Genomic DNA, 12,761 nt, shown 5'->3' on the forward strand with positions numbered 1-12,761 from the left:
AATGAGTCCACCATGTTAACAAAAATGAACCTCAAATTGATTTTCAAATTGATTTTGTACCAATTTCTACCAGTCAAATATTGAATACCTTGAAACTAAAAAATAAATTCAACTTAGTTTATGACTTTTGAATGTGTACATCAAAAGATATGAGACACGAGTAATGTTATGGGACATAGAGAGCAAATATGTTTCGCGATTAACGGGTCGTAAAATAGTTTCAAAAGCTCAGAGAGGTTTTAGTATGATCATTTACATATACTGATTAGTATATCAAATAGAAAATAATTAATAGAGATATCATAATGTGTAACTCATAAGCGTTTTTTCCTTTTATGCCAAGTTTTCAAGTGTATACGTTAACTGATATTGTTTTGACTTAATTCGTAATTCTACTTTTTATTTTGTCCTCATTTCAATTTTAATTTTTGTGCAAACATTTCAAAAATTATCCTATATGCTTAAATTTGCCGATATTTGAAATTATTAACATGATTTAACCAATTAGTAGATTATACAACCAGTTGTATATGGTTGTATGGTGTACAATCCGAGCTGTGTACTAAAGTTTTCGAGTTTTGTTAAAAAGAATCTGAGTCATGCTTTAAAGTTTTTGAACTCACATACTTAAACATAAAAAAAATAACTCTTACAAAACTCAATAAAATTGCACATAAGCTCGGATTAATGTATAGGGTTGTACAATGCTTATTATACAACTGGTTGTATAGTAATATTTGTGTGATTTAACATAGGTGTAAACATGTCGGCATATGCATGCTCTAATCAAAGATGAGATACGACGGGTGTAAGCATAATATACAACAAGAGTGTAACTAATATTTTTACAATTAATACTCTCTTAATACTAATGTTATTTTGAAAAAAAAAATAATACTATAATTTCAGTAAGTGGATTATACATTTGATATATTACATCAGATGGTATAGTTTTTGAGCATTAAGATAAAGTTTTTGAGTTTTGTTTTAAAAATTATGAGTTTTATTAGAAAGTTTTTGAGTTTATTATTTTCAACATAAAACTAAAAAAATTACAATATAACTCAAAAATATTACATATAAGTTCAGAAAAATTTGAGTTTTGACGTCAAAAAACTAACATGTAACTTTTAAACTTTATAAAGCTCGAAAAAAATACACAAAAACTCAAATATATATGGAGTCTGATGTAATACATCCGATGTATAATCTTTTTTCTCCTATAATTTAAACATGTATGTAGATTATACTTTTATAGAAGTATTGTATTTGTAATTGTAATTGTCAAGTATATAATTTCCATGTAACATATGCGAAATCAATTACCTCAAATAAGAAACCAAACCAATGTTGTAAATCTAAGAATTTACGAAAAAATTTATATATACAATCTATACACGCCCGTGCAACTTTGCACGGGTCCTAAACTAGTTCATAAATATACATACATGCCATTGTTATTTACATATATATGGCTCAAGTCATACAATAACAAATGACATTATTGAAGGTTGTAAACTTACTCAGTTATCATCCTTACACAACTGTCAGAGGGTTTGCCTTCGCGAGAGTTAATCCAGTACACTGTTTTGTTTCTACTTGGATTGCCAGTAGCACCCAATGCTTCCTATTCATTTTGGGACATTGAATTATTAGTTCATTTACACGCATTTAAGCATGTTAATAATAAATTTATAGAACTGTGATTCATTACGATAATCACGTACTATACATACATATTCTCATTGTAGGAAGCAAGTCATAGTTTTTTGGACGACATCAACCGATGAGCGATACTATTGATTTGTTCTTCGTATGAAATTCTGTGCACAGAGAACGCCTTAGGACTCAAGAATCCGTAGGCGTGAATTGGGACCTTCCACTCAGCGAACTTATTATTGAGGTACCTATTACGCCACATGGAACGAAGATTGTTATTGTAATTGATAATTTAAACAAACATCATTATTCGTAAATGGAAATAACTAAATAATTTTATTAATAAAACTTAATTAATAAAACTTAATTCATCCAAATCAAAATGTGAACAACATCTAAATTGTCAAGGTCGACAAATTCCATCAGTTGCTTCGGGTCCAGTATGGCTATATCAGCTGCGCCAATAACTTCATTTTCAATGTTAATCATGACTACATCCCCTGTAGGTGACCTCTTTACAGCCGAGTTGACTTCAGCGAAGCAGTTTTCATCTTTTTCTTATATTCACACGATTCATAATAAGAATCATAAACATGCTTGACTGCAACAACTTTCGTTAACGTAGTAGTAATTGCTTTAGCCGTCATCATGGCTTATTTTAAGAACAAGTAATAATTAACGTCTGCATATATGTACCTCGGGGGTGACAACATTGATGAGGTTGGCAGGCCATTGCACGTAAGAGCTTAGAGTTTTTTTCCAAATAAGTGACCTCCTCATTAGAAAATGGTACTTTTACTTCCTCATACCCGTCTTTATATAATTGACTGTGACGAAGGGGGCCGGCGAGTTATACCATCATCATGAAGCTTTTATTTCCCAATCAAAAGAGGGAAAAATTGATAAACCCTAAATTCGAAAATTCGCAATTTGGATTCGCCAATATTCTTCTCAAATGCATTCTACGATGATGAATTTGATTACTTATACTACCTCCGTATTTCTGTTTTCTTCCCACTTCTCCAATTTCCCGTCACATAATTTGAGAAGTGGGAAGAAAATTAAAATACGGAGGACTATTACAGGAAGACGAGAATGCGGGTGGATGAATTGGTCAATCACTTCATCTTATTAGTAAGAATTTCTTCAGCGTTGATTTCATTTATTTTCGTCTAAATTGAGCAATTTGAATCGTTAAAAGTGCAAATTTCTGATTAAGATAAAGATGATGAGATTGTGTTTACTTGGATGCGCAATTTTTACCATGATATTTATTCGTTTCATTTTCATACGTTTGTTCAAAATATGCGAGGAGAATTATGAATAAGCCTGTGGAAATGGATTGAATCGCAGGAGTAATTTGTGTTGCTTGTCGTAATTGTTACATTTTACGCATTGACGATTGTCGATTGAAAATAATGTATGTACAGGTAACTACCGAGGAGAAATTTGAATAAACGTATGGAAATGGAATGAATGAAGCGAGTTATTTATGCTGTTTGTCGCAATTGTCGCAAGTACGCACTGATGCTCGAAAATGATGTATATACAGGTAACTTTCAAAAGTTATCGTTGAATCAATCTCACGGAATTCTCTGTAAGTTTATTTGGTTGATTCACCTGGTTGCCAATTTTCTATTCAATGTCTTGCTAATTCTTAGTATCGACGAATCTACTTTTGTTTGGTTGCAAAATTTTATTCATTATATTACCAAGTACGAGAATCAAGTGTAGTTATGTCTCATGTTGCTGCTATCAATCACTGACATAGACTTGGTCTATCATTATTGTATGTAATTTGGAGGTTATAACTTCAAGTTGCGGCAAATGACAGTATAATTGCAATCTTTTACCGTCGTTTATATTTATTAGAGCCTAATATCAACTAGCAAGAAGATTAGGACGGAGTAGATTAATTATGTGGAATCCATCATTTGACCATATCCTCTGTCATGCCTACATCTAATACGCGTTCTTGATCGCTGACTACTGCTATTAGTAAATAAAAAATGATTTACTACACTTCTTTGATTTTTATCTATGACAAGTTGATTTTGTGAAAGCATCGGTGATTGTTGCAACTCTGTCAAGAGTATTTTGAGAACTTCTTGAATAACCTCTTACCTCTGTCTTATACCCCCATCCCTGTCTGTCGTAGTTTTAAAAAGCGTACCATGGACGAGCTTAAGCTTTAGTTACAATTAGACACTAACCATCGCAACTGGGATAAGGCGCAGCTAGTGAGATACACTACTATGCAATTTCCATGCTATTTTTTCTGGTGCGTCTGTCAAGAGTATTTTGTAACTAAAGCATGGAAATACACAAGCCCTCATCTCCCCAGTGCGTCTTGCGAATTTTAAAACTGAGCTATCTATATTTTCATCATAGGATAAGGTTACACTTATAGGACCCTCTACCATGCCACATACAAGGGCCTTTGAGACATGGGGGGTAATGTTATGTGTTGTTGAAAGCCGCCTCTCCCTTTTGACGACAGTAAGGCAAAAACACATTTACATTTCCTCTCCCTACCCAAATGTCAACAGTTCACTACATTGGACGACATTATTTTCTTACCAAAACTGCATATGATCAGTGTCGGACGTGCTATGTCTTTCCGCACCATATGTTTTTGCTTTGAATAGTCTCCTTTACTCATCATGGAATTCTGACCTGTAGTTGATTTAGCTTGTTAAGACCTAGCATGATCCATACCTGATATGACAACTTATGGTCACTCACATTTTGGTTGACTGAGACTAAACCTCATTTCCATTCTCCATATCTTAGTCCTGTGTTTTTTCTTCTTATCTGCTTATCCCTCTATTAGTCTTTCATTCTGTCTCTGTCTTGGATAACAGAATTATAAGAATGGACATGCAACCTATCTCTATTTCCGAGGAAATCCAAGTTACGGGCCTGACCTCAATTCACATCCAAGATTCCTATCCTCATAACATTGCTAGCGTGCCTTCTTCAAACCCTGAGCCTAACAAAGAGCCATCATATTGCAATATCTTTGTGTGCTGTTTAGCTTGGCCACTTTTGCGACTTGTAAAAGCAATATGGTATATTCTCAAGACTATTTTGAAATTTTATATGTATATTGGTCTGTTTGTGGGCATCCAAATTTTGTTCAGCATTGCCGGTACACTTACCTTTGCAACATTTCCATTTCTCCTAGCTTCATTGTGGGTTTTACGATTTTCACAATTCTTCAAGCGAGGTGAAGATTATGATCAAGTTTCTCAAGTCAAGTCGGTGGTGGAATGGTTCATGGCTATTAATACTGTTATTCTTGCATTCGCGATATTTCTTTTGTGCATATATACTGACAGGATTTTCAAGTTAACATCACACATCAAGATTCTCAGGAGATCTGTATTTGATTGGGGCAATCTGATCTGTATGAATGTTCTTGCTGTATTTGGGGCCAGGTTTGTCGTATTTTGGATCATCCAAAACTATATGCCACGGATGACACTAGAGCACAAAGAAAGTGGGCTAAAAGTTATACAAGCCGTTTCCGACATAGTCGACTGTCTCTTTCTCTGGTACATGGGGACTGTGTTGATGGACAGTCTTCCTTTGGAGAAAATTATTGGATTGCCTATTCGAAATTGGATGGAGGTAATCATATTCATCATAATTGGTTGGAACATTATTGCACTATCAACTCATTTCGTCGTATGGTCGATACACAAACTTGTTTCTCGGTATCTTAACCATGTACACGACAAAAATGAAAGATCACATAGGTATTTACTATTAGAGAGAATTCTGAGTGTACAATATCTAGTATACTATGGTAATGGCATGAAAAGAAGCATCAATTTCATGCTAAGCTCATTGCTGCTTTTACTTGTTTGGGTCTTCTATTTTGGTCCATCTTTGATAAATACTGATTCGAAGGCCAAAACTGTGAGGGACTTTGGTACATGGTCTTGTACCGTTCTTTTAATTTCATCCTTTTTTTGGATACTTAAAGATTTTGTGCTGCTATCATGGGAGGCAAATGCGGTGTACAACAGATTGTCTACTAAAATCTCAGAGGCTCGGAAATCGTTGTACTTTCTAGGAATTCTTGGTCGCCACAAACATGATATTCTCAAGCTAAGGTATGAGGTGCTAGAGAAAGAAAGTGGAAGTAATTACGAGACTAGCAGAAAAAACAGGGCCCAAATCTTCATGGCTAAGAATTTAGCAAGAGTGGATTCCTATTATCGAGATAATAGGGATGAGGATGATAATGATGAGATGGAGGAGATCGAAAGAGGAAACAGCCCAAACAGGAGACAACTTAAGCCTAAATTGTCAAGTAAAAAGAGAGCAAGAGTGAAGCATGACTTATTACTGGTAAAGAAGGATACTATGACTTTGTTTGATGTCCAGCAGATGGCTCAATACTTCCTCGTTGCTGCAAATTCATTGTTAAAGGAGTCATATTCCTCTGACATCCTCCGAAAATTGGATTCACAGGGTGCTTACAGGTGCGAATTTCTTCTCATTTATTAAGAGTTTTGGCCTAATTATGTTCATGTTGAGGCCATATCATAAATTAGGTACGCTTGTCTAATATAGAATGAGTCATCCTAGAAATATATGTTTTCAAAAATAGGTCGTATTTCTTCATTGGTGATTAAGGAGGCCACAGTAGAGAGCAATTTCCATGAATCTAAATACTCTCTAACAGAAAATGTAGGACGCAAAGGCGGTGGGATTATTAAGTGAACTTAATGTTGAGAAAGCAATTAGTTGGGAGCATATCAGATCAATATAGCATATTAAAAGTAATTTGCTAAATATATATGTCAGGGATAATTTAAAAAAGCTGATTATTGGGACGAACAATGTTAGTGATGAGGTCCAACGCTCAAGTGAGTGTGTGCCACAAGATTGGGAAGACTTCGAGGAGTTACTGGATTTGAATTGCTCGGGTGATGTCAATCATAATGAAGTGAAAACATGGCTGGTAATTATGCCCTTTTCAAATTTCTGCCATTTTTTTTAATATGCTCAAGTCACTCATACATCTATCCTCATATTAAAAGTAATTTGCCAAATATATATGTCAAACTAATCATAACCTATCAAGAGAACCAAGTTGATTGACTCTTGAGTTGTTTCTGTGCAGGAAAAATCGCACCACAACTGTCTATTTCTTGCGAATACGCTATGCAGTGCCAAGGAGGTTGTGGACTGCTTGAACAGCATAATTAGCGTGCTTCTGATTTCTGCATCGCTTATAATATGGTTACTTTTTACTCGAATAGCGACCACCGACCTACTCATCCTGATTGCGTCACCTTTCTTGGCTGCAACTTTCATATTTGGAGACACATGTAAAAGCTTGTTTCAGGGAATCATGTTTGTTTATGTGGTGCATCCTTTTGATGTCGGTGACTTATGTGTCATTGATGAAAAAATGGTTAGTTACTCAGCCTTATTGCCTCTTCCATTTTTCCTTTGGAATGCATTGGAAAGTGTGGACTATTAAATTTGGGCCACAACACATAAAGGTTTTGAAGGTCACCGTAATTGCATACTGTTGCATCTTGAGGCGATTTTGGCCCTAGCGATTGAACTCTTCGTGCTTGAAAATTGGTAAAATGTATTTTTTGAGATAATAATGAAGCTTGCTTGCAGATGGAGGTCAAATCCATTGGGGTGTGGAAGACGGCCTTTTCAATTGTTGATAAAGCTGCTGCTCATGAAGATGTGATATACCCAAATACAAAACTCATGCAGAAGACCGTTATCAATCATAAAACTGAATTTGATTGGAACGATTCCATAGAGTTCAGCGCTGAGCATTTGGACGAACTACAGATCGCGAAACTCCTTGAGCAAATTGAGGAGTAAGACTCTTTCCACACTGTCATTACCTAGTTTTTAATCTATATTGTATAGTTTTCATTTCACTCCGTCTATCGCATATATCTAAATTGAAAAGAGGGAAAATTGAATAGCAATTTTAACTCAATGCATGTGAAAATGTTATTTTTTTTTGAAAAGTTGAAAACGGGTATTATCTTACACAGTTCTTCATCTTCATGAGTAGCTGCTGTATACGATTCTTGCATGAGCTTTTGTTAGCTTTCGTTCTTTCATAGTTTTCATTATATGGTATTTGCATGAGACTCGCTGATTGATCTGGCCTATTTTATAAGTGAAGTATTTTGGCTTTAGAATTTTGACTTTTTTAGACTTCTTTCAAATTTTCATTTTCTTACATAAATTTATAAACCAACACGTAGTAAACCATTTTAATGGGTAAAACAGTATGCATAAATGCTTAGTTATCTAATCTAACTGTGATTGCTCTTATATAATCAGTTACCTTCGTGAGAAAAAAGACAAATCAATGCCCGATTCGCATAGTGTGGCAGTGCTGCCAGCTGGTGAAGGCGTCAAGATTGTCATTCGTTTTAGACATTATAAGCACAGTGGGGGAATGACCTACTTTCAATGTATCAAGGAGAAGGACAATCGACGATCTGCCATCATTGATGTGCTTTATCCTGCAAACAACGTGAAAGAGGAAAATAAATGGGCAGGTTTGCTTCTATGATTTTCGGATGCTATTTTGTTGTCATTTGGTTAATCACGATAAAATATGAGAATCAGGAAATACTTCGAAATTGCCAAATATGAAAGCTTTTGGCTTATGATTTTTTTTCCAACAACGAGAGATAAATAGCTTACAATGCTCTTTGAGCTAGAAAAATGTGCTATTCTATTGTTTCTCCTAGGACAAAAACTAAGAGACAAACAATGGACCTTCCTTGCTAGTAATTAAGTATCCTTTACAATGTCTTTGCTGTTGACGGATACCTTTTCTTCCCCGGCAACCTGTAATATCAAACAATCCGTGCTAATACCAATATGCAAGAAGCCTTCACTTATCACCCAGCATAAGGATTCTTTCATTGATTTAGCTTCAGCTTGAAGAGGCGAGGTAGCAAAAAAAAGCCCCAAATAATTTGTAGCCAATGTCTTTCCTGTGTGATCGAAAAGAACCCATCCAGCAGTAGCCATTCTATCCTTTCTCCATGCAGCATCGCATTTAATCCTATAAGAGTTCTAACATCCAGCAGCTCTCATGAACCAGAAAAGAATATAGTTCTTGATTTTAAAGCACAGTTCATCTTCCTGATGTTGATTTCAAGATGAGAAATGCTATGATGAAGAACAGTACTCATAGTTTCGGTATCATCTCTTATCATTCTAAAACATTAATCATTCGCAACTAAATATTTCTTAAAAAGAACCTCATTTCTGCTACACCAAATTCTCCAAATAGTAACCACAAAGGTAATAATCAAAGTAGAGCAGTTCTCTACTTTTGCAAAGTAAAGAATCCAGTTTATAATCCAAGATTTTGCGTCAATTTCTTGACCAATAATAGCCTTAATACCAAGAGAACAACCAAACCATAGTTTGCGAGCATAGGAGCAATCCCTAAATGAGTGATCAAGTGTCTCAATTTTATCAAGGTTAGGGTCACAAACATACTCTTGAAGTCACCCGCTATTTTCCTTTTCAAAAAATCTTCTCCAACAGGTAAAGCTTTAGCAAGAATTTTCCAAATGAAAATCTTCCACTTATTTTGAATTGGATGGTACCAATGCTTCTTTTAACAGAAACTAATAATATCAGGATTCATTCTAGAGAAATCTTTAGGTGTTTCATTTCTTTTCCTTTCCAAGTTTAGGGCTACGGAATATCCAATTTTAACTGAATATCCCCTCTTACTAGAGTGTTTCCCGTATAATTCATCTTTAACATCTTTCTCTGGTATAGGAGTAGCTCGAATTTTGTTTCTAATGGAATCATGGGAAAAACCTTAGCTTAGAGACACATGATGACATAAGAGCTCACCCACACCGGGCTCTATGCGGATTTGTTAACGTTTACAACATGGCAGATATTATGCTCTCTACTTCAGTGATCCTGATGACATGCATGATCTTTTGGATCAAAGTATCGTTTTCTTTTATGGAACCATCATGGTTCTTTCTAAGTGGCAACGTAAAACTATTCCTAAAATAGTTAGATTATCTATTGCTCAGATGTGGGTTAGGGTTTGTGTTTTACCCTTTGAATATTTAAATATGGGGGTAGCTAATATAGTTGGACAAATTAGCCCAAGCCACTATTCTGTTGAACCATTTACTTTGGTTCCCAAAAATGACTACCTTAGAATTAGGGCTTGGGTATATCTCAATGACCCTCTTGTATCCAGGGTTTTTTCTAGCATGCGAGGATGGTTTTCTGATATCGATCCAATTTAAATATGAAGAGGTTTTCAAATACTGTGTTAGATGTGGGCGCATTGGCATAATGCTACTAGATGCAAGGAATCATCTCAGAAATACTCAATAATGGAGGGGAGCCTATAAATCCTACTGTTATGGTAAATGAGGAGCTTCAGGGCGATCCTTACCTTTCCTACATGGCCCAAGGTCAGGATCTGCCTATTGTTGATCTGGATTTAGAAATTCAAGAATCTATTTATAGTAGACTGGAAGGAAAACCTATTAGAGCAAGAGAGGAGGATGGTAAAATTAAAGGGGTCTGAATCAAGCTTTCGAAATGCCCATTGGTTGCCCTATTGTTTATCGTGAAGATCCTAATGTTTAATGAAGCCAATTTCTATAATGGAGAATTCACTCCTGATTTTTTAACTCCTGTTGCTAATATTTCTCCTACAGGTGTACCAAGTGCAAGGGACACTTCTGCTTTTGTGGATGCAGAAACTGGTCATGCAAACACTAGTATTGATATTGAGGAATTAAATCATGTATTGGAGGTACATGCATTGCACTCTAGCTCATCAAATTAGAATTCTTCTGATCACATTGTGGCAAACCCTATTTCTATGATTATGCTCCTATTATCATTGCTCCCAATATCGGTACTCACAGTCACTACTCAGGATAAGAAGTGTAGGAATCACAAATTGATCTTTGGAATTCTTATTTGTGATAGAGCAATCCGTCTCATTGTAGACGAACACTATCCGTCTAAAGCTGTAGACGGATAGTGACCCTCTCACAAAATGCAAGTAGGAGGGCAAGTGGGGGTATTCATTTCCCACCCACTCGCACTATCCACTCTCATTTTGTGAAAGGGACACTATCCGTCTACAGCTTTAGACGGATAGTGTTCGTTTTTTTTGGTAGAATGTGAATATATATATATATTAATATAAGAAGTACCACCAATACAACCATTTTTTGAGTTACACACTATATATGAAAACGAGACACTTAACTATAAAAAAAAAAACAGACTGCCTTAAAAAATACAGGAGGTCTGATACTTAGATGGCCATTTCCTACTCTGAAAACGAGCCTGGACAGCATGCTTCACTTCCTTCATCACCAGATCAGGTGAAGTCACCACCAAATCAATTCTGCAAATATTTCTGGATCGCCAAATCTGATACAATACTGCCACCACTGCAGCAAAAACAATGTGTTTCTTTAGAAGGGATCTGCATCTCCATGTAATACACCAGTTAAGTATATCCTGGACTGGTAAAGAAATACAAAGCCACTGCCTCAAGATAGCCCAACACCTGACACTGAACTCACACTGATAGAACAGGTGCTTATGATCCTCTGTATGATTAGCACATAGATCACATGTTCCATCAATAGGAAGCCCAAATGCCATCAATCTATCCTTAGTTAACAGTCTCTACTTTGCACACAGCCAAGCAATAAAGGAGTGCTTGGGAACATTGAGCCTATTCCAAACCACAGGGAACCAATGCACTTTTACCTGAGCTCCTTGCAGCCATCTATAACCAGCAGCCACAGTATAAACACCATTACCATCACACCACTGATTATGAATATATCCATGCTTAAAAGTTTCCTTGACAGCACAGATCTTCCTCCAAGTCCAATTGGAATGAATTGAGGGAACATAATCATACTAGTCCCTGCCTTTCATATACACATGATCCACCCATTTTATCCACAAGTGGTCACTCTTACAAGCAAGCCACCAGGTGAACTTTCCAATTAAAGCTTGATTCCATAGCCTGCAATTCACAATACCAAGACCCCCAAATTTTTTCTCAGTACACAGTGAGTCCCAAGCTACAGAAGGTGCTCTCCCATACGCTCACTACTGGACAGAGATAATTCCTGCAAATATTGGTGATCCTATCAATGACTGTAACAGGAATCACAAAAATTCTAGCCCAATAGACATGGAGTTGAGTTAGAACAACTTGTATCAAGACTAGTCTCCCAGAGTAGCTGAGTTTTTTTGCCCCCCAACCTCTGAGTTTACTCACCACTTTCTCAACAAGTCGAGTACAATCTCCAATTGCCATACGTTTATAAGATATTGGATACCTAGGTACTTAAAAAGGAAACTAGAATACTAGGCTATTCTAAACACAAGTCATTGGCTTAAATTAAAATGTATAGTGATAGATCATCTGAAATTGAAATTTTAACTTCATATATTTTCAACCAAATGTGTAGAAAGTTAATCTACCAAACATAAACATTGATAAATACATCATACATGGAGTCTCAATATTCCTCTTGAAACTGATATGTTGTTTTTCTTTTTACGTGTAGATAACAAGCAAAGATGCGACACTGGTGATGGTGATGGTAGAATTTATCCAGTTTACGGCAATGACCGGTGATTAGTGAGTCAACCATCGGGCGCCCGTTGAAAGAACTTGACGTTTAATTTCCTTAACTGTCATTTCTATTAACTGTAAAAAATTTCGATTTACCGACTAATGTAGTGCATGTTGTGTTTTTTGTGACGAGATTTGCTAGATTGTTAAGCACTCGCACTCGGTCAAGTAAGGTTGAGTACTCGGTCAGAAATACGAAATTAATTGAAGATTCCTGCAAAAACAATATCGCGTGTCGATTCCAAACCAAGTTCGGAATTCGTCACTGGTTATCGTACTCACTTCTATATCACCCTTACTACTCAAACATACCATACCGACTCATCAGATAAGATTCATATCATATTACGGTACAACAAATCCACACAGCACGGTTTACCTGCTACCGAGTCGTTCGTATACACAATTACGTCACCATATCATACTT

General features: G+C 35.9%; 1 protein-coding gene across 4 annotated transcripts; it reads left to right on the forward strand.

Moving 5' to 3' along the window:
* The first annotated feature begins 2,504 nt into the window (after positions 1-2,504).
* Positions 2,505-12,560, forward strand: LOC141653112 (mechanosensitive ion channel protein 9-like). Of its 4 annotated transcripts, XM_074460762.1 has the most exons (10): positions 2,524-2,793; positions 2,975-3,079; positions 3,212-3,256; positions 4,524-6,152; positions 6,478-6,634; positions 6,797-7,090; positions 7,309-7,520; positions 7,999-8,219; positions 10,377-10,474; positions 12,267-12,560. In XM_074460762.1, the coding sequence occupies exons 4-10, from the start codon at positions 4,534-4,536 to the stop codon at positions 12,339-12,341; spliced, it is 2,676 nt and encodes an 891-aa protein (XP_074316863.1). In that variant the 5' UTR covers positions 2,524-2,793; positions 2,975-3,079; positions 3,212-3,256; positions 4,524-4,533; the 3' UTR covers positions 12,342-12,560. The 4 variants fall into 4 exon arrangements, with proteins under 4 accessions (XP_074316862.1, XP_074316864.1, XP_074316863.1 ...); XM_074460764.1 differs by lacking the exon at positions 12,267-12,560 and having other exon boundaries at positions 2,541-2,793; positions 2,975-3,256; positions 4,524-4,730; positions 4,847-6,152; positions 10,377-10,574; XM_074460761.1 differs by having other exon boundaries at positions 2,505-2,793; positions 2,975-6,152.
* The last annotated feature ends 201 nt before the right edge of the window (positions 12,561-12,761 follow it).

The sequence above is a fragment of the Silene latifolia genome, chromosome 4, assembly GCF_048544455.1.
Source record: "Silene latifolia isolate original U9 population chromosome 4, ASM4854445v1, whole genome shotgun sequence".
Classification (NCBI taxonomy): domain Eukaryota; kingdom Viridiplantae; phylum Streptophyta; class Magnoliopsida; order Caryophyllales; family Caryophyllaceae; genus Silene; species Silene latifolia.

What these genes read in the sequence shown, in the direction of transcription:
- LOC141653112 (XM_074460761.1), top strand. Translation starts at nt 4,534, where the DNA reads ATGGACATGCAACCTATCTCTATTTCCGAGGAAATCCAAGTTACGGGC. An exon ending in CTCCTTGAGCAAATTGAGGA is followed by an intron (nt 7,521 to 7,998) that starts GTAAGACTCTTT and finishes TTATATAATCAG; the next exon opens with TTACCTTCGTGAGAAAAAAG. An exon ending in AGAGGAAAATAAATGGGCAG is followed by an intron (nt 8,220 to 10,376) that starts GTTTGCTTCTAT and finishes TTTCTCCTACAG; the next exon opens with GTGTACCAAGTGCAAGGGAC.